This window comes from Sus scrofa, chromosome Y (assembly GCF_000003025.6).
Source record: "Sus scrofa isolate TJ Tabasco breed Duroc chromosome Y, Sscrofa11.1, whole genome shotgun sequence".
Classification (NCBI taxonomy): domain Eukaryota; kingdom Metazoa; phylum Chordata; class Mammalia; order Artiodactyla; family Suidae; genus Sus; species Sus scrofa.
Window position 1 is genome coordinate 10,116,546 of NC_010462.3, and position 23,371 is coordinate 10,139,916.

Below are 23,371 nucleotides of genomic sequence, written 5' to 3' on the forward strand. Positions count from 1 at the left end.
CTGAGCAAGGTAAGAGATTGAACCTACAACTTGATGGTTCCTAGTCACATTCATTCGTGCTGTGACATGATGGGAACTCCTCATTTTTCATTTTAAATTGATTTCTTTATTCGCAGCATTGTGATCAGGAAAAAAATGCTTAATATAATTTCTGTACTCTTAGATTTGTTGAGACTAAGTGATCTATCCTGGAGAATATTACATGTACATTTGGGGAAAATTTTTGTTTGGTTAATTTTGGATTCACTGTTCTTTAGGTAGCGATCAAGTCCAACTGGTCTATTGAATCATAGTATAGCCTTTCTATATTTATTGATTTTCTGTCTGGATGATCTATCTATTAATATAAGCATGCTATGGTCCCCTACAATTATTGACCAGTTTCTCATTTTATGTCTGTTTGTATATGCCTCATATACTTAGGTGCTCCTGTATTTGGTCCACATTTGTTAATGAGTACAATTTCCTCTTTTAGTACTAATCCTCTCATCATTATATAATACTCTTTTTACTCTTTTTTATAGCCCTTGTTTTAAAGTTTGTTTTGTTTAATATGATTATTACTCCTCCAAATTTTGCAATTACTTTTTTGCATAAGATGTCTTTTCCATCCTCTCATTTGACTTTGTATGTCTCTAACTTTAAAGCGAGCCTCTAGCCTTAGTTGCTACATCGGGTGTCCTGGGGTTGTAATTCTTCTGCTCTCCCAAAAAAACTCACTTTCAGAAACTCCATTAAAAGGCTCTGGCCTTTAATGCTCCTGTCTCTGCCACCTGAGCAAAACCTGGAGCTTCCTTGGTAGCCCTGTATAGTATGCAGTGACTCCCCTTTGGCATCTGTTTAAAACCCACACTGATGAGAGATGCTTCCAAGTCAAATGGGAAGAAGTTCTCCACCCTGAGGTTTTACCAAAACTCAAGATCACTTCCAGCCTTGCTCCATCCTTGTTCCAGCAGTGGCAATGAGATGGCTATAAGATGAAGAGCAGAGTATACATCTCAAAAATTGGCAGTTCTGTTTCGGAGGCTTAACAATGCAGCAGATGTTATAACAAAGGAGAAGATTAAGATGGTGGACTAGAACGACTAGAGCTCAACTTCTCTCCTAAAAACAACAAAATTCACAACTAAAGACTCAACATTATTCACCCAAATGGACCAGAAACCTTAAAAAAGATATCCTACTCCAGAAGAAAAAGAGGAGGACACATCAAGAGGTAGGAGGGGGTGATTTCGCGATATATAAACAACCCCATACCTCCCGGTTGGGAAGCTTCACAGACTGGAAACTAACTGGTTCACAGAGACTCGCCTACAGGAGTAAGAGTTCTGAGCCCCAAATCAAATGCTCACATGAGGGGAACTGCCCCTGGGAGAAAGAGCCCTTGAAGTATCGGGAATTGAAGGCCAGTGGGGCTTGTGTGCAGGAGCTCCACAGGACTGGGGGAAATGGAGACCCCACTCTTAAAAGGTGCATACAGACGTTCACGTGCACTGGGTCCCAGGGCAAAGCAAAGTCTCCATGGGACTCTGGGTCAAACCTGACTGCAGTTCCTGGAGGACATGCTGGGAAAACAGGGGTGAATGTGGCTTGTTGTGAGGGAAGGACATTGGAAGTGAAGCTCTCAGGAATATTCAGCATTTGCCTTTCTCTGGAGGGGGCCATTCTGGAAAATCTGGCCCCACCTGTCAGTCAGCTCTGAGAAGGCCCAGGGCAAACAACAATCCAGGTGGGATCACAGCCCCACCCCTCAGTAAACAGGCTACCTAAAGACCCCTCAGGCACACAGCAGCTTCTAATCCCATCCAGAGTCTAAGCCCCACCCACCAGAGGGATTAGAATCAGCTCCTCCTACCAGGGGGCAGGCATCAACCCCTCCCATCAGAAAGCCTACACCAAGCCCCCATAATGACTTCAGCCACAGGGGGGGCAGACACCAGAAGTAAGAGAGGCTACAACTCTATTATCTGTAAAAAAGTCACCACACCAAAAACCTATAAACATGAAAAGACAGAGGACTATAACTCAGATGAGGGAGAAAGAAAAAAACCACAGAAAATCAGGTAAGCAATGAGGAGAATCTCAGCCTCCAGGAAAAAGACTTTAACTGTTTATGTGGAAGATGATGCAAGACATTGGAAATAAACTGGAGGCCAAGATGGGTAACTTACAGGAAACCCTAAGCAACAAGATATAAAACTTAAACAAGTAGAGATGTAAAATACAATAACTGAAATAAAAAATTCACTAGAAGCAGCTAACAGCAGAATACAGGAGGCAGAATAACAAATAAGTGAGGTGGAGGACAGATTAGTGGAAATTATGGATGCAGAAGAGAAAAGGGAAAAAAGATTGAAAAGAAATGAATAGAGTCTCAGAGAACTCTGTGACAATGTTAAATGCACCAACATCCATATTATAGGGGTGCCAGAAGGAGAAGGGAGAGAGAAGGGGACAGAAAAAATATTCCAAGAGATAATAGCTGAAAAATTCCCTAACATGGGAAGGAATCACTCACTCACATCCAGGAAGCACAACAAGTACAATATAAAATAAACCCAAGGAATAACACCCTGAGACAACTATTAATCAAACTGACCAAAATTAAAGACAAAGAGAAAATCTTGAAAGCAGCTAAGGAAAAGAAACAAATAACATATAAGGGAACCCCAATAAGGTTATCGGCAGATTTTTCAGCAGAAAGTCTGCAGGCCAGAAGGGAGTGGCGTGATATACTTAATGCGATGAAAAGGAAAAACCTCCAACCAAGATGACTTTACCCAGAAAGGCTCTCATTCAGATTTGAAGGAGAAATCAAAACCTTCACAGATAAGCAAAAGCTGAGAGAACTCAGCGACACTAAACCAGCCTTACAACAAATACTAGAGGAACTTCTCTAGGCAGAAAAGAACAAGAGAAGAAGGAAAGAAAAAAGAGCAGCAGAAGCAAATCCAATGCAATTAATAAAATGTCAATAACAACATACATATCAATAACTACCTTAAATGTTAATGGACTAAAGGCCCCAACCAAAAGACTTAGATTGGCTGAATGGATACAAAAACAAGACCCACATATATGCTGTCTTCAAGAGACCCACTTCCCTTCTAGGGACACATGCAAATTGAAAGCGAGCAGATGGAAGAAAATATTTCATGCAAACGGGGATCAAAAGAAAGCTGGAGTAGCCATACTCATATCAGACAAAGTAGACTTTAAAATGAAGACTATTTTAAGGGACAAGGAAGGTCACTACCTAATGATCAAAGGATCAAATCCAAGAAGAAGATGTAACAATTTTAAATATCTACACACCCCACACAGGTTCACCACAATACATAAGGCAACTGCTAACAACCTTAAAAGGAGAAATCGACAATAGCGCAATCATAGTGGGGGACTTGAACACCCCACTTATAGCAATGGATGGATCAACCAGACAGAAAATCAATAAGGAAACACAGACCCTGAATCATGCGTTAGACCAGATGGACTTAATAGATATTTATAGGACATTCCATCCAAAAGCAACAGAATACACATTCTTCTCAAGTGCACATGGAACAGTCTCTAAGATTGATCATATTCTGGGTTGCAAATCCAAACTCAGTAACTTTAAGAAAATTGAAATCATATCAAGCATCTTTTCCAACCACAACGTTACACACAGCTGGACATCAACAACAAGAAAAAAACTGCAAAAAAAACAACCACGTGGAGACTCAACAACATGCTCCTAAAACAACCAAGGGATCACTGAAGAACTCTAAGAGGAAATTAAAAAATACCTAGCAGCAAATGACAACAAAGATACAACACTCCAAAACCTATGGGATGCAGCAAAGCCACTCTAAGGGGAAAGTTTATAGCAATACAAACCCACCTCAGGAAACAAGAAAAAGCTCAAAGAAACAAGCTAACTTTACATCAAAAGCAGCTCGAGAGAAAAAAACACACGAGACCTAAAGTTAGTAGAAGGAAAGAAATCATAAAGATCAGAGCAGAAATCAATAAAATAGAAACAAAGAAAACAATGGAAAAGATCGATGAAATGAAAAGCTGGTTCTCTGAAAAGATCAACGAAATTGATAAACCCCTAGCCAGACTTATCAAGCAAAAAGGAGAGAGGACTCAAATCAATAAAAGTAGAAATGAAAAAGGAGAAGTAACAACAGACATCACAGAATTGCAAAGGATCCTAAGAGACTACTATATGCAACTATATACCAATAAATCAGAAAACCTAAAAGAAATGGACAAATTCTTAGAAAAGTACAATCTTCCAAGACTAAACCAAGATGAAATAGAAAAGATGAATGGACCCATCACAAGAACTGAAATTGAAACTGTGATTAAAACACTTCCAACAAACAAAAGTCCAGGACCAGATGGCTTCACAGGCAAATTCTATCAAACACTGAGAGAAGAGCTAACACCTCTCCTTCAGAAACTATTTCAAAAAATTGCAGAGGAAGGGATACTCCCAAACTCATTCTATGAGGCCACCATCACCCTGATACCAAAACCAGACAAAGATACCACAAAAAAAGAAGACTATAAGCCAATTTCACTGATGCACATCGATGCAAAAATCCTCAACAAAATACTAGCAAACCACATCCAACAATACATTAAAAGGATTGTATATCATGTTCAAGTGGGATTTACCCCAGGGATGCAAGTGTCCTTCAATATCCACAAATCCATCAGTGTGTTACACCACATTCACAAACTGAAGAAGAAAAACCATATGATCCTCTCCATAGACACGGAAAAAGCCTTTGACAAAATCCAACACCCATTTCTGACAAAAACCCTTCAGAAAGTGGGCATAGTGGGAGCCTACCTCAATGTAATAAAGGCCATATATGGCAAGCCCACAGCAAACATCATTCTCAATGGTGAAAAGCTGAAAGAATTCCCGCTGAGATCAGGAACAAGACAAGGATGTCTGCTTTTGCCACTACTCTTCAACATACATTTGGAAGTCCTAGCCATGGCAATCAGAGAAGTAAAGAAATAAAAGGAATCCAAATTGGAAAGGAAGAAGTAAAACTATCACTCTTTGCAGATGACAGATATCATACCTAGAGAATCCTCAAGACTCTACCAGAAAAATGTTAGAGCTCATCCACGAATTTGGCAAAGTCACACGATACAAAATGAATACACAGAAATTGATGGCATTTCTATATACTAACAATGAAAGAGCAGAAACAGAAGTTAGGGAAGCAGTCCCGTTTACCATCACATCCAAAAAAAAAAAAAAATACCTAGGAGTAAACCTACCTGAAGAGACAAAAGACCTGTACTCTGAAAACTATAAGCCACTGATGAAAGCAATCAAAGATATCACAAATAGATGGAAAGATATACCATGCTCTTGGATTGGAAGAGTTAATAAGCTACCGGAACAAAGGCAGACTAGAGATCAGTGGAACAGGAGAGAAGGCCTAGAATTAAACCCACACACCTACAACCGACTCATCTATGACAAAGGAGGCAAGAATACACAATGGAGAAAGGACAGCTTGTTCAATAAGTGGTGCTGTGAAAACTGGACAGCCACATGGAAAATAAGGAAATTAGAACACTCCCTAACACCATACACAAAAATCAACTCCAAATGGATGAAAGACCTAGATATAAGACCAGACACTATAAAGCTCTTAGAGGAAAACAGGCCAAACACTCTCTGACATAGGTGACAGGGACATCTTCTCAGATCCACCTCTTAGAGTACTGATGGTAAAAACAAAAATAAACAAATGGGACCTACTAAAACTTCAAAGTTTCTGCACAGCAAAGGAAACCCTAAACAACACAAAAAGACAACCCACAGAATGGGAGAAAATCTTTGCAAGTGTTTCAGCTGACAAGGGATTCATTTCCAAAATTTACAAACATCTTCTGCAGCTCCATACCAAAAAAACAAACATCCCCATCAAAAAAATGGGCAGAAGATCTAAACAGACAGTTCTCCAAAAAAGACATACAAATGGCCAAAAACCCCATGAAAAGATGTTCAACATCACTCATTATTAGAGACATGCAAATCAAAACCACTCTGAGGTACCACCTTACACCAGTCAGAATGGCCATCATCCAAAAGTCTACAAACAATAAGTGCTGGAGAGGGTGTGGAGAAAAAGGAACCCTAGTACACTGTTGGTGGGACTGTCACTTGGTGCAACCACTGTGGAAAGCAGTGTGGATATTTCTCAGAAAACTAAACATAGAACTACCATTTGATCCAGCAGTCCCACTCCTGGACATCTATCCAGAGAAAACCACGACTCACAAAGACACATGTACCCCAATGTTCACAGCAGCACTCTTTGCAATAGCCAAGCCATGGAAACAACCTAAATGTCCATCGACAGAGGAGTGGAACAAGATGTGGCACATATACACAATGGAATATTACTCAGCCATTAAAAAGAACGAAATACCCGCATTCTTAGCAACATGGATGGACCTAGAAACTATCATGCCAAGTGAAGTCAGCCATACAATGAGACACCAACATTAAATGCTTTCACTGACATGTGGAATCTGAAAAAAGGTCAGACTGAACTTCTTTGCACAACAGATGCTGACTCACAGACATTGAAAAACTTGTGGTCTCCGGAGGAGACAGTTTGGAGGGTGGGGGGATGTGCTTGGGCTGTGGGATGGAAATCCTGTGAAATCAGATTGTTATGATCATTATACAACTACAGATGTGATAAATTCATTTGAGTAATAAAAAAAATCAAGTAAAAAAAATAAAATGAGCTTCTATTAAACAGCATGTAGATTTTTTTTTTAACCTACTCAACCACCTCAGCATTTAGTCCATTGACATTTAAAGCAATTTTTTTGGGCATATACTTGCCTCAGCCCCTCTTTTTTTGGCTTTTTTTCATTTGGTTTTGTAATTTTTACTGGTATTTTTTTTTCTTTTTTTACCTGTGTTTTGATGATTTTCTTTTCTTTTACTATTGAGTATAGTTTTTTTAAAAATTTTTATTTATTTTTGTATTTTTTAGGGCTGCACCACCAGCATATGGAATTTACCAGGCTAGGGGTTAAATCAGAATAACAGCAATGACAGATCTGAGTAGTGTCTGTGACCTGTACAGTAGCTCCTGCCAATGCTGAATCATCCACTGAGTGAGACTAGGGATTGAACATATGTCCTCAGGGATACTTGTCAGATCTATTTTCACTGAGACACAATGGGAACTCTGATGATTTTATTTAATAATATGTCTTTGTTTGTTTCTTTTTAGTTTTTGTGTATCTATGGTAAGTTTTTGACTTGTGCTTATCATGGGATGTATATATGCTAACTTTTAACTTTATCTACTTGTTCTAAAGTGTTTTGTCACCTAAGTTCAAACACATTTTAGAAGTTCTATGTTTTTACACATTCTGCCACTCTTTGTGTTTTCCATGTCATATAGCATGAATTTAACAACCAGGTCATAATAGTTCTTTTTTAGGCAAAGACTATGCTGCCGAGAACATGGGGACAATGAAAATAAATAGACAATTAAAAGGTTCTGAAAAAGGGAGAGATTTGGGTTCTTGTATGAAAGAAAATAGCAATGAACTAGAAATGCCAGAGAGAAAAATGGCCTTAATGCTAAGAAAGACTATTGCTACATAGAATGGTGGTATATACTCTGTTTAAGTATATGTGTATTGTGTATTTAAGTATATGCGTTACATGCATATTGCCTTGTCTTTCAGACCAGTATTGTTTAAAAGTATTGCTACTATGATAACCTATCTTGCTTTGGTGGCCAATACATTTTACACTGGGGCTAAGGAAGATAGATTTTTGTCCCTTATTTGGGGTAGACAACTACAATGGTGATCAGGGGGTAATCACAGGGAAAAGAAGACACACCTTCAATGAAAGCAGAAAATAGAGCAGTGTTGATTCCAAAATGGTAACTCCCTCAAATACAATGTCATAACATGTTCTTAAAAGTAAACTTGAACACATCAGCAAGTTCAGTCAGCCAATTTACTGACTTAAAAATAGTCCAGTAAATTCTTTTTGCTTGTTAAACCCATTATTTCCTATAATGAAAAACTGTGTACCCTAATCACAATATATCATTTTAAATTTGCCTACATTTGCTAAAAAATCATGATACAAGGATTTTTAGTTATATTGCACACATTTTTCTCTTTCCAAAATATGATTGGTTGTTCTAGATACTATGAATGATATAAATTGAGCTCATCCTTGGAAGAAATCTAAAAGCTCCAGCATCCTTGATTTTCAGATAGAAGCTCTCTCTGGGTACATTCAAAGGTGTGTAGATTTTATTCATGAATTCATACACTTTCTATCATGTATCCTTTCTGTTGTGCTTCTTGGTTTCTCTGTATTTCATGTTATCAGATGCAGAGATATTCCACATTTCTCATACTTTATGCTTCCACAATAACATTCTTTGGACTATAATTGAATTAGTCTTTGATTATTTTGATGACTTAAAGTTTTACTTTTTAGTGTAACAAAGTATTTGCCTATTTTAATTCGAGTTCCAGAACTTAAAAAGACTTTCTAAAACCAGGAAATATTTATTTTAATCTTTTACCTATTACTAAAATTACATTTTTAAGCTATGATTTATTATGCTTTGAAAAATATTTTATGTAAGTACATCAAATAACTTATTTTAAAATACAACAATTGACTACATTTTTAAAACACGTTTATCATTAATTCACAAGACAATAGAGCTAAAATACTTACAACCATATTGCAGTTCCTGTATCAGTTTTATGAAATATTATATTTGCTTTTTATCAAAAAGAAGTTTAAGATTTTCTACTTATATTTTCAAAGTGAGTCATAAATTTGGGACATGAAGCAATGTGCATTTCTTAGGACATTTGGGTTTTGCTTCCTATTCCATATGTGTAATTTGTAGAGAAATTGAACAGTAGCACCTAACAAGAGGAAGATGCTATTGATTAAAAGTAGAATCTTTTGGGTAGAAATCATTCCATATTCATGGAAGAATAAAAGAGTAGCAGAGTAAAAAATTAAAAACCTCTATTTCTGAGAGAAGTTCTGTTCAACCACATCTTTGCAATGGGATACTTGGAACTAGAGCTCTTACTAGAGGGTCTTATCTGAAATCCTTAAGAGTTAGAACAACTAGAACTAAATCCTACCCATTCCTTAATTTTTTTTGACAATTTACTTAGTACTCTTTTCTTGAATGATTATTCTTTGTTTTCAGCAGTAGCAATACCTAGTGGAAAACATAAGAAACATTTCTGCTATTCCTTTTTCTATCATTATCACTATGCAATAATGATAAATAGCCTAATGTCTCCTGAACTTTTAGAGCCAATTCTATTCCTTTAATCATTACTTATAAATTACATTTAGATTTGTGAGTATAGGTGGCTATAAGGCTGAATACAGAAGTATATAATAATGGTATTTTAAGTTATAAGGTGATAAATAATTTATTTCCCCCAATTTTTTTTGCTCTCAACCTAAATTAAAAACATCTTTATACTATAACCAATCCAAAAATAATGAAAAAAACTGAAAACTTAAAATCATGTATAAATGAAATAACCTCACTGAAAAATATCTCAATCTTTTGCTAGCAAAAAAACCACTGAATTATATGTATATTATGAAACACTAATTATATGCATATTTTATGTGAATTAAGAAAATTGGATGTTGACCTATATTTCAGGGCCATCAAGAAATGGGGACCTGGATTTTCTTTGCCTGCCTTTTGGGAGCATCCCTTGCTATGCCTGTGAGTATAAAGCTAAGTCCAATTTCATAAGCTTGGAAATAAAAAATTGCCACATAGATGGTAAACTTCAGGGCTTAAAACAAGACCAGATGGGAGTTCCTCTCTTGGCTCAGATGAATCCGACTAGGAACTGTGAGGTTGAGGGTTCAATCCCTGGCCTCGCTCAGTGGGTTAAGGATCCAGTATTGCCGTGAGCTGTGGTGTGGATCTCAGATGCGGCTCAGATCTTGTGTTGCTGTGGCTCTGGTGTAGGCCGGCAGCAACAGCTCAGATTAAACCTCTAGCCTGGGAACATCCATATGCCTTGGGTGCAGCCCTAAAAAGCCCAAAAAAAAGATTGGTTGTCCTCAAATATTTCTGGGTTTAGCAAACACTTTAAAGAGCTTAAACTTTTGGATTTCCCATCATGGAACAGTAGAAATGAATCCTACTATGAATCATGAGGTTGCGGGTTCCATTCCTGGGCTTGCTCAGTGGGTTAAGCATCCGGCATTGCTATGAGCTATGGTGTAGGTTGCTGTTGAGGCTCAGATCTGATGTAGCTGTGGCTGTGGTGTAGGCTGGCAGCTGTAGCTCTAATTGAACCCCTAGTCTGGGAACCTCCATACACCACAGATGTGGCCCTAAAAATCAAAATAAAGAAATAAAGAGTTTAAAGTCTTTTTTTGACTTTTATTTCATTTCTTTTAGGACCACACCATGCCATATGGAGTTTTCCCAGGTTAGAGGTTGGATCAGAGCTGTGCCACAGCCACAGCAACATGGGGTCCAAGCCACATCTGCAGCCTACACCACAGCTGATGGCAAAGCCAGATCCTTATTCTACTGAATGAGGCCAGGAATGGAACCCGCAACCTCATCATTCCTAGTCGGGTTTGTTTCCACCATGCCACTACACAAAATCCAAGAGCTTAAAGTCTTTAAACACTTTTAAAGAGTTTAGAAACACTAAAGAAGTCTTTGCTCAGGAGTGTTCATTTTAACAAGCACACTTGAAGATTCTATTAAAATAATTAGTTTGTAATAGATGGAGGAAATTTTGGAAGGGACTCTCAAAAGGTTCCCGGAGTATTTAATCAGCCTTAGATTAATATAAAAATATCATTTTTACTGAAAATGTAATTTCCTACAAGTTTTCAACTATTTTCCTGTCCTCCAAATTACAGTGCTCTTATCTTTTAGAAGGTTAGATTTATGTGTTAGGAATTTTCTTGAACCATCTTCTTGTTCTCAGAGATCTTGTACTTTTGGGTGCACCTGCTAAGAACATGATTTACATCTGCTTTCCTGGAATCCTAACTATGCCCAACTTAAAGATATATTTCACATTCATATATACCAAGGACCTAAAGTCTCATCCATTCTCACAAAACGTAGGTACATAAGAGCTTAGATCACATGCAGGCAAAGCAGGATCGGTCTGTTTTTCGGGGGCACAAAGGGCAGTTGATACAACCAGAAACCAGCTAAGCTTGCATATCTGCATCCTGTCTTCCTTTCTCACCGACAAGACCAAGATGCTGTGCTCTGACTTCCTGAAATCCTGCATTGTGGCAATTCCTCGTCCCCAAGAGGTCTGCATTACAAATTCAGTCCCCTTTCCATGCCTAAACTCAACACCCCTATTCTCGGAGGGCTTGCATCAAGAAGATAGAGAAAAGGCAGTTCCCTGATTATAATAATCACACTCAGATGAGAGGAATAAGCCCTCTTATGAAATACGAGCATTTGAAAAACTAGAGCCTTAATCAGCTCACTGTCTGAGGGAGATGATCTGTATGCCTCTCCGCCTTTGCTCCTTCCAAGGCTTCTACATCAATCACTTGGCTTTCACTTTTGATAAGACATTCTTGGTATGGATAATTATTCAGGTTTTTTTAAATTGTGAGCTTTAGCATTTTTCTTCCATAAAAACGCTGACAGAATAATTTCTTAAATCACAAAATAATAAAAATAATCACCCAGAAATTCATAAATCTACTCTTTCATTTTCCACGAGATTTATAATGTTTCCACTTTACTACACCCATCATGTTTTCACATTCATTGACAATTCACACACAGTTTTTTCTTTGGTTGTTGTTGACGCGTTGTTTATTTTGCATGCCAGTTATGAAGAATCTCTTTGGTAATTATGCATTTATCTACCTCCTGACCTATAAGGTAATTCTATTATTGTTGAGACAATTCTACTATTGTTGGGTTTTGAATTGTGTTAAGAGAAACATATTACTCTTCCCAACATGCAATGAATTTCATCAGGAAAGGAAATAATGGGTGGGCTAGAGTAGGATTAACTGAGCACAGGGGTGGGAGGGGTGTCTGAAGATGACTGGAGGATAAACTGCGTGCTGATTTCTGCTTCCACTGTAAGGTTACAACCTCTGGGAAAATCATTTTGTTACCCTGGCCCTGTTTAAGATAAGAGGGCTCCTCTCCTACCCAGCATACATGTTCCAACTAAAAGTAGACCTCCAAGATATTCTGCACTATATAGATTTTGTAAAAGTATCTTCAGTCTCTCTTAATGTGAAAATTGCATACTGACTTATCTCTTCCCCTCTCTCTCTCCCCCTCCCCCCTTCCCTCTTCCCTTGCACCCCTCACTCTTCTTCTTCTCCTTTCCCCCTTCCTATAAAAGCTACCACCTCATCCTGGGCACCCTGGTTATATCAACTTCAGCTATGAGGTAATTTTTCTCTTTACTAATTTTGACCATTGTTTGACTTAACAATGCCCTGGGCTCTGTAAAGAATAGTGGGTGGATTCTTCATTCAGGATGTTTGTCAGTCCCATTTTTTCAGTTCTCACTGCCAGCTTCCTAGTTTAAGCCCTGATGGGTCACCTCAAGCCTGCATTGCCCCAGAACCCTCCTACCTGCCCCCCCCCGACTCAGTCTCTCCTCTGTATACAGCTGTAAAATGAACACCCCCTGGAGGGGGGACGGCATGGTAGGGCAGAAACTGAACTCTGGCTGACCAGAGTTCTATCCCGGCCTGGAAAATATGGGGACTCAGGTAAGATGTTATCAACCTAAGGTCCTTTCCAGCCAGACCACTCCTGGTCCTAAGACGTGCACACTCTACGTGTCTCCCTCGCTGGTCTTTCGGAAAGATGAGTGACCAAGGGGGCTGTGTGACATTCTGCAGAGCAAGGGAAAGTATGAGGTGGCTAGAAATTGGGTTTGAGTGCTTCTCAAGGCCATACGAACCATGGGACCTTGGGCAAATCATTTTCTCTCTCTGGAAATTTGGTTTCTTCGACTGGAAAAGGGAAATAATTATAATACCCACACTTTAAAATATTGGTTTTTTGAGAAGGAAAATAGTTAAGCAACATAAAAGGTGCTTCGCTACATATAACTTTAGCAAGGCTAATAGTTGTTTATTACATTAATATCAAATCTTATTGCTATATAGAATCCCTGGACCTCTGGTTAACCAAGGTATAAGTATATACTATTTAGTAAGGAAGGAAACTCTCACTTCTTTTGTAGGTTCAGATGACAGTATGTTTATTCCTACAAGCTGAAGACAACTGTTGATAAAAATTTGAAACAAGATTTTCTGTTAAACATTAAAAGATTGGCATATTGGACCTGAAACCTTTTGTTTCTAGGATGAGAGACAGTGTTGTTGTCTCATTTATTTTTTTTCATTGTGACATCAAATTTAAAAAAGGATATAATTCATATTATGTCTCATTAATTTTTTTTGTTTGTTTTTCTCTTGCAAAGTAGAGCAGGAGCTGGGAAATGAGACTTACTGCTTTTGTAACCTCAGTCAAGGTTATAAACATTCTTTAACTCACCATCACCTTGTCTGTAAAAATGAGGGTGATGCAACTTGCCCCAGAGTATGTGAGAACACATGAAAAATGTGTGTGATGGATGTAAGGCAGTGCCTGACACACAGGAAGCCCCTCACCAGTGTCTGCCTTGTGCTTTCTGATGTAGGACTTATACTTGGAGGCTATCTGTATTGACAGGACTGCATTCGTGAGTCTATGGAGCTAAACTAAAACAAATGCCTTCTAATGTCTCTTTCTCTTAAGGTGCTTACCCCTCTGAAGTGGTACCAGAACATGATAAGACATCCGGTATGTAGGTTTTTTGGTTCTTTCTTCCCTTAAAATAGTAAGCGTGCACTTCAGTTCCCTTTGAAGACAGGTAGCATATCTATGCCGCACATAGACACTAATGGGAAATCTAGCTTGTAAAAGGTCCTATCCGTATACACAGTTAGAAAGTCTTGCACAGGAAGAGGTGGATAAATATGAATATTGTCATCATGACAAAGAAAGCATTGCTGCTTCTCTAGTTGGAAGTCGAAGGAGCGGATGGTAAACCTGACTCTTTGTTTCTCACCAGTACACTTCCTATGGTTACGAACCCATGGGTGGATGGCTGCACCACCAAATCATTCCCGTGGTGTCGCAGCAGACTCCCCAGAGTCATGCCCTTCAGCCTCATCACCACATCCCCATGGTGCCAGCTCAACAGCCCGGGATCCCCCAGCAGCCAATGATGCCACTTCCTGGCCAACACTCCATGACTCCAACCCAACACCACCAGCCAAACCTCCCTCTGCCCGCCCAGCAGCCCTTCCAGCCCCAGCCCGTCCAGCCCCAGCCTCACCAGCCCCTGCAGCCCCAGTCACCCATGCACCCCATCCAGCCCTTGCTGCCACAGCCACCTCTGCCTCCGATGTTCTCCATGCAGTCTCTGCTTCCTGACCTGCCTCTGGAAGCTTGGCCAGCAACAGACAAGACCAAGCGGGAGGAAGTGGTGAGTATACCCTAAAGCCACTACAACGTCTATGAGAAACGGGAAAGCAAAATTGGCCCCCAGCCTCCTAAATTCTCATACAATCCAAGGTTAGAATTTCACTATCTACAGTTAAATGACTCTATTAACCCTAACATTTGTTAAAACTTTATACTATAAATGAGTTTTCTATCTATATGGCATGTTTATTGTGGGTTCAAAGTCTACAATCATTTTGAATTCCAGCCACAGAATGCATTACTGATATGCCTTCATTTTAAAGACAATAGTTCTCCTTATCTTTCAGTGATTTGACTAGCAATAGTAGGCTAGAATTACACTGAAACATACAAAAAGATTATTTTTGTGAATGATGATATGCAAATATCAGAAAAGTTTAAAAAGTGGGAGGTAGGAAATTCTTTAAAGATCTAGCTAGGAATATTACATTAGGTGGTTTTTTGATGTAATTTGGAGGCAACAAAACTAGACAAACATTTAGATTCCATTCCTTTGCTAGGATTAAATACAAGATTTTAATAGGAATTTTTCACAAGTTAGTTCAAAATTTCCTTCCATTACAGGAAGGAAATAATGCAAATAAATGAGAAGTAATTTCTACAATTTCTATACATTCATTTCTATAAACACTTATTGCTTTATATATGAGTTTATGTAATTGTACAATAAAACTGTTAATGATTTGCTACTTAGAAACAGTGAGGGGAGTGTAGAAATGACCCAAATGTGTAGCCAGAATACATGATTCTAGCATTGGCTTTGCAGTAAAGTTCTAAGTGTTTGTTTTCCTCTTTCTAAAATAGGGAAAAGTGATCATTTTAAAGTCTCAGTTTAAGTATTTTTATGTATTGTGCAAACAGTAATTTTAAATTTAATCAAAAATTAACTGAAATTATTTAATTAACAAAATATTTTTATTAAAAATAATTTGCCAATAAAGCATTTTATATGCAACATAGGATTTATGAGAAATTTAGACTGAATATTTAAAAACTGATTATATCTCAAAAACCATGATAACTATGGTTAATTATTTTTGTCTAAGCTACATGTTCTGTCATTATATAGAAAATACATTGTTTATTAACAGATAAAGCCATGGACTTTACCATGTCAAAGAAATATATGGAAAGATGACTTTGGTTGGGTAGTTTAAACTTGTTAAGACTAGTTTCTCACTGGGTAAAATTAGGGTGTAAATGGATCTTCTTAGAGTTGCTTATGGATAATAATATAAAGTGATTACCTGAGAGTCAGGCAGGCTGGAGGTACTCAGAGAAAAACAGCTTTTATTATCTGAATGTTATATAAAGGTTTTAAGGCAGGGGTTATCTTCATGGGCATCTCATAATATAATGACAATGAAATGACAATATTTGTAATTTACTTTAATGTTCTTTTTTCTTTTTTTCAGGATTAAAATGAGAAAACTAAATTAGACATTTCAGTTGCTTTTAGAAATGACACAAGAATAAAATGATTTGTTCCTATGATCAATTGACCAGTACATTCTGTAACTAAAAATAAGTACTATTAGAAGCCAATAAAATGTTTTAAACATTATACTTGAATTATTTTGAATTAAATATAAAATTTCCTGTCACTTGGGGAACATAATTTACCACCTACATACTGAGGATTTGGCAAGCAAGTAAAGCTATTTCTTTCATTCTTTCTTTTCTTTTTTTTTTTTTTTAATGTTACTAACCAAATGTCATTCCATATGATTTTCATTTGTTATTTTCTAGTAAAGTATAGTTTCTTTACAATGTTGTGTCATTCCTTTCTCTTTTTTTCTTTTCTGGCCACATCTGCAGCATGTTGAAATTCCTGCACCAGGGACTGAACCTGCAACACAGCAGTGACCCAAAACATTGTGACAATGCTGGGTCCTTAATCCATTGAGCCACAATAGAACTCCATAAGGCTATTTATTTTCAGAGAAATTTAAAATATACTACTTTAAATATTTTTAATGTTAGTTTATACATGATAAAGTAAAAAAAAAACATAACTATGTAAGGTCACTGAACCTAAACTCTTGAAAAATATTTATATTACAAAATGAATCAGCACTCAGAACACTGATATTATACTTCATACCGTTTATCAAAATCTAGTCTATACTGATTCCATGGAGCAATATTTTTAAATGAAATTCTGTGATATGCATAATAATATACCAAATATAACATTACTGTTAGTTTTTATAAAGAAAATTTCTATTTAATTGGAAATTTCCATTAAAAATATAATTTACAGCATTTACATGGTCCAAAAAAATATGGCCATCATCTTCCAATGATGACAAACTTTCCTGGCTAGGATTCAGAATAATTAGTTTGTCAATAACTTTTTTAAAAGGGAATCCTGTATGTCTCTGTCCATGTCCATGTCCACATTCATCCCCATGCCCACATCCATTCCTATCTATATATCCTTCTAAGTGCTCCTCAGTGCATCCCCCTCTGTTGGCTTTTTATGGTTCTTGAAAATACCATCCTTATATTTATTACCCCTTTTTTTTTTGGTCTTCCTAGGGCTGCACCCATGGCATATGGAGGTTCCCAGGCTAGGGGTTGAATTGGAGCCATAGCCACTGGCCTACACCAGAGCCACAGCAATGTGGGGACCAAGCTGAGTCTGCAACCTACACCACAGCTCATGGAAATGCCAGATCCTTAACCCACTGAGCAAGGCCAGGGATCAAACCCACAACCTCATGGTTCCTAGTAGAGTTTGTTAACCACTACTCCATGACGGGAACACCTACTGCTGGGAAATACTTTTAAGACAAAGTTTAACTTCAAGACTACAAAAGGAAATAAACTGTAACCATGACACCTATGATCAATTAATCTTTAGGAAAGGAGGCAAGAGCATAAGATGGGAAAAAGACAGTCTATTCAGCAAGAATTGCTGGGAAACCAGGACAGATGCATGCAAATCAAAGAAACTAGAACACACCCTCACACCATGCACAAAAATAAACTCTAAATTGCTGAAACACTTATTCATAGGACAAGGCACCATCAAACTCCTTGAAGAGAACATAGGCAAAACATTCTCTGACATCAACCTTACATATATTTTCTCAGGTCAGTCTCCCAAAGCAACAGAAATAAAAGTAAAAATAAACAAATGGGACCTAATCAGACTGACAAGATTTTGTGCAGCAAAGGAAACCAAAAAGAAACCAAAAAGACAACTTACAGAATGGGAAAAAATAGTTTCAAATGATGCAACTGACAAGGACTTAATCTCTAGAATATATGAACAACTTAAATAACTCAACAGCAGAGAAACTAACAAGCTAATGGAAAAATAGGTAAAAGACCTGAATAAACATTTTTCCAAAGAAGATGTACAGATGGCCAACAAGCACATGAAAAATGCTCAACATCCCTGATTAGCAAATCAAAACTACCATGAGATACCACCTCACACCAGTCAGAATGGCCATCATTACTAAGTCCACAAATAACAAGTGCTGGAGAGGGTGTGGAGAAAAGGGAACCCTCCTGCACTCTTGGTGGGAATGTAAACTGGTACAGCCACTATGGAGAACAGTTTGGAGATATCTTAGAAAGCTATACATAGAACTTCCATATGACCCCACAATCCCACTCTTGGGCATATATCTGGACAAAACTCTACTTAAAAGAGACACATGCACCCACATGTTCATTGTAGCAGTATTCACAATAGCCAGGACATGGAATCAACCCAAATGTCCATTGACGGATGATTGGATTTAGAAGATGTCATATAAATACACAATGGACTACTACTCGGCCATAAAAAAGAATGACATAATGCCATTTGCAGCAACATGGATGGAACTAGAGACTCTCATACTGAGTGAAGTAAGTCAGAGAGAGAAAAGACAAATACCATATGATATCACTCATATCTGGAATCTAATATACAGCACAAATGAACCTTTCCACAGAAAGGAAAAGCATGGCCTTGGAGAAGAGACTTGTGGTTGCCGAGGGGGAGGGAGAGGGAGTGGGGTCTTGGAGTTACTGGATGCAAACTATTGCCGTTGGAATGAATTAGCAATGGGATCATGCTGTGTAGCACTGAGAACTATGTCTAGTCATTTATGGAGAATGATAATGTGAGAAAAAAGTATGTATACATGTATGTGTAGCTGGGTCCCCATGCTCTACAGTAGAAAAAAAAAATTGTGTTGAGGTAATAACAATAATAAATTTTTTTAAAAAGGAAATAAACTGTGACACAACTAGATTAATAAACTAAAGTAGTGGTGTGAATAGCTACGGGAATCACAGGAGAAACACCGTTTTAACCATCTTCCCACATTTCCAGACTTGTTGGCATATAATTGTGTTTAATTCTACTTTATCAAAAAAATTAGTAATCAAATTTTATTTGCTGTAAAATGCTTGTTAATTGGAATTTTTTGTTTACGGTTATGTGATTTGGCTTTTCATTCCTTTGCCCTGATATAAATTAAATGTTTGTGCCCCCTACCCATCACCCAATTCTTATATTGAAGACCTAATTTCCAATGTGGATTTGCTTAGAGATTGACATCTAAGGAAGAATTTAGGCTTAAAAGAGTCCTAAGTCTATGCCCAGATTTGACAAATTACTGTTCTTATAATAAGAGACATCAGAAAGCTTTCTCTCCTACATATCTAAGCACATAGAAAGGAAAGGCCATGTAAGGAGGTACAGGAAGAAGGCAGCCAAACACAAGCCAGGAATAGAGTTCTTACTAGAACCAAAGTTGTCCAACACCTTAAACTTAGACTTTTCAGCTTCCAAAAGTGTGAGAAATAAATGTCTGTTGTTTAAATAACTTAAAACTGAGGTGAAGTCTTGGGTAAGCTTGAGCCACTTATTTCATCTGGAGTCTATCACCATGAATTATTGGTTGGTACTTAATTACTCAAAAATGTATTGCTGCCAGTCAAAAAATACGTCTTGCCCATCTAGAAGATAAACAATATGCTTAAATTGTATTGGTGGTCCAAAATATTAACATAAATAAATAATAGTTTACAAAAATATAAAAATATTAAGATCAATAAAGTTTTTCAGCAGATAGTAACCCTATGGTCAAGAAAAAATACTTTATGTTCCAGTATTTCTTTTCTTCTTGCTAATCCAAAGATAACAATGTTAAAATACCTAAATGCTGTCAGAATACCTAAACCTTGTTTTCCTCTCCAAATAATTTTCCATACTTTGAATTTGTGGAAGATGAATACAATATGATCAAAGCCAGAAAGCTGTTCTTCTTTTTAAAAAGTTTTCTTGTCAGTTTGACTTTGCAAAGACCTGTCACATAACTAATATTAAATCAAACAAAAGAAATTTGGTCAAAAACAACTTTGTAGTTGAGTGGTAGAAAAGAGTTTACTCTTGTGGAGTTCCCGTCATGGCGCAGTGGTTAACGAATCCGACTAGGAACCATGAGTTTGTGGGTTCGGTCCCTGCCCTTGCTCAGTGGGTTAAGGATCCGGCGTTGCTGTGAGCTGTGGTGTAGGTTGCAGACGCGGCTCAGATCCCACGTTGCTGTGGCCCTGGCGTAGGCCGGTGGCTACAGCTCCGATTCAACCCCTAGCCTGGGAACCTCCATATGCCGCAGGAGCGGCCCAAGAAATAGCAAAAAGACAAAAAAAAAAAGAGTTTACTCTTGTAATAAACTGCCACAACAGAGAAAAAATTCTGTAAATATGGACAAGCACACTAATTCTGAGAAGGCCACAGGTTAGGAAAGCCATGGCAATTAGATAAGACGAAGTATCCCATCTGTACACAGCAGTTCAGATCACCCAAAAAATTCACCTAAATTTTTCTAGTAAAAGCTGTAAGTGAAAATAACAATGTCAAATTCTGAAAATCAAGGCTTCCTCCCCTATGTTCTTTCTCAGGTAGTCCAATAAGAATGTCAATATAAACACTCCAAATAACAGATTTTAATATACCCATATTGATTAATATAATTATGTTCATTTCAGATGATAACACAAATAAAACTCATTTCACTTTAATTAGAAAATTCTTTACAGACAACAAATACTCAGATTAAGCTAATTTAATTCAGTGAAGTTCTGTTTCCTAGTGAGAAGTATTAATGTGATATTTTGTTTTACACTATTGAAAATAAACTAAATATTCAACTTACAGTAAGTTGTTGGGATACAGGTCTTGAACTAAAAAACAAATAAGAAAAGGACCTCTCTGAAATAAAATATTTTAACAGATAACACTATTAGTAAAAATAAAGAAAATCAGCATTATTTCTATGACAAAATTTATTATGCAAATATTTTGAAACTAATCATCTCTGAATTTTAAAAAGTATGCTACCTGATTGCTTTTTGACCTATCCACCTAATTAATATTTCAGTTTTCTCAAACATAACTTAACCACTCATGATCTCTTGCTTCTGCTAGCAAATATCTTTGCAAAGTCTCCCCCACCTCAAGAATCATGCATGAAGCAATTAGCAAAGTGTCTAGCATGTGGCACATGCCCAACAAATGTTACTTAGGAGTAGGAAGAGAAGAATAATGATTATGATGATGTCAAAATCTGAGTACACTGTTTCCCCTTTATTGTCAGGGGATACTCTGTCCAAAGTGAAAGAATAGAAAAAGTTATTCCTTGCAAATTGTTACCATAAAAAAGCAATAACGGATATCTATTATCAGACAAATGGACTTTAGGTCAAAATAACTACAGGAAACAAATAAGGAATTATAGATTGATAAAAGGGATAACTGAAAAAGAACATATTGTAATTGTAAAGATATGTTCATCAGACATCATAACTTCAAAATATTTAAGCAAATATAAAAAAATTGAAGGGAGCAAGACATAGCTCTAAATAATGGTAGAAAGCTCAATATACCATTTTTAATAATGCATAAAAACAAACTGGAGATTAATGAAAAAACAGGTAGTATATATAACACTTTAATCCTGCTAAACTTAATAAACACAAAAAATTCTCCATCTACCAATACAGAATACAGATTTTTCTCATGGAATATTTTTTGAAGAATTAATATTAACTTACCGTCATGAATGTTATGACTTTCCATTTATTTGTATCTTTTAATTTTTCAGTAATATTTTATAGTTTTCAGTACACAAGATTCATACTGCTTTTTTTTCTAGAAATAGAAACAATCTCTCTATGTGAGATAGAATTTAAAGAAACTTCAAATAGTCAAAAGCATCTTGGCAAGAAAAAATGAGAATTCACACTTCCTGATTTCAAACTTACTAAGAAGTTATAGAATCAAAACGTGATTCTGGCATAAGGATATACATATAAACCAATGGAATAAAAAAGAGATTACCCAAATAAAGTTTTGAATCTGCAACCAAATGATTTTCAGCAAGGATGCCATAGCCATTCAATGAGTAAAAGGCAGTCTTTTCAACCAACTCCAGGAAGAATGAGGCATCACATACAAAAACACAAAACTGGACCCATGCTTTACAGTGCATACAAAAATTAACTTCAGATTGATTAAAAATCTAATGCTGGGAAGTTTTAAAAGAAAATAAGGAGAAAACTAATGGTACTGGATTTAGCAGTGATTTAAAAAATATATTTCACACAAAAATTTAATATGTAATGGGGAAAAATAAACTGGACTCCCTCAAAATTAGAAAATTTTATGTCTCATTATCAACAGAGTGAAAACACAACTGGAACTATGAGGGAAATATTTGCAAATCATACTGGATAATAGACTGATGATTATATAAAGAAATCCTATAATTCGACAATAATAAAAAACAGTTTAATTCAAAAATAGGCAAAGGATTTGAATAGAAATTGCTATTGGTATATTCAAACACAACTAGTGTTGAATGTTTATCATTAATAATGCAACTTTGCTGCATGTATTACCTCCAGTACTTTCGGTGAAATAACTGACACTTTAAATATAAGACCACATCCCTTCTGAATAGAGATGGTCTTACTTCTCTAATTTATATGCTTATTTTTCATTTTGCTCATTTATCTGGTTTGAATTTCAGTAAAATTATTTTTTCCTTTAATCATGTCAATGTTTGTTTCATGTATGTTATGGGTTTGGTATTTTTTTTTTGATGTATTAATGATTTTAATTGATGTATCTTATTTTTTCCAAAGTATTAAAATTCTAATTTACTTCAAATGTTACATATCAAAATTGAAAGTGCTTTATCATTATCATTATCATATGGTATAATGTAAGAAGTTTGGGTTGAGTAGTAGTAGTATTATTATTATTACTATTACTATTGTTTCCCTTTCACTATATGTTTTCTTGTTTGTATTTTTTAAAGATACAAATGACATATAACACTATATTAGTTATAGGTGTAGTATATAATGATTCAATATTTGTATATATTGTGAAATGACTACCATAAAAACAAAGTCTAACTAAATTCCACCACTGTAGGTAGCCACAAATTTTTTCTTATGATGTTTTAAAAGCTTTACCCTCTTGAAGTTCCCACTGTGGCTCAAAGGGTTATAAACCTGAAGATGAGGATGCAGGTTCAATCCAAGGCCTCACCCAGTGCATTAAGGATTCCATGTTGCTGCAAGCTGTGGCATAGGTTGCAGACATATTGCACAGATGCTTCTTGGATCTGGCATGGCTGTGGCATAGGCTGACAGCTGCACCTGATTTTACCCCTAGCCTAGAAACTTCCACATACTGCAGGTGTGGCTCTAAAAAGCAAAAAATAAAAAAAAAGCTTTATCCACTTAGTAACAACTTTCAAATACATAGTACAATATTA

At 36.6% G+C, this 23,371-nt stretch overlaps 1 protein-coding gene across 1 annotated transcript; it reads left to right on the plus strand.

The window, feature by feature from the left end:
• Positions 8,266 to 16,139, plus strand: AMELY (amelogenin, Y-linked). Its single transcript, NM_213800.1, is given in 6 exon segments — positions 8,266 to 8,311; positions 9,726 to 9,791; positions 12,433 to 12,480; positions 13,845 to 13,889; positions 14,161 to 14,577; positions 15,992 to 16,139. Coding segments are annotated over 5 exon segments (570 nt in total). The 5' UTR covers positions 8,266 to 8,311; positions 9,726 to 9,737; the 3' UTR covers positions 15,998 to 16,139.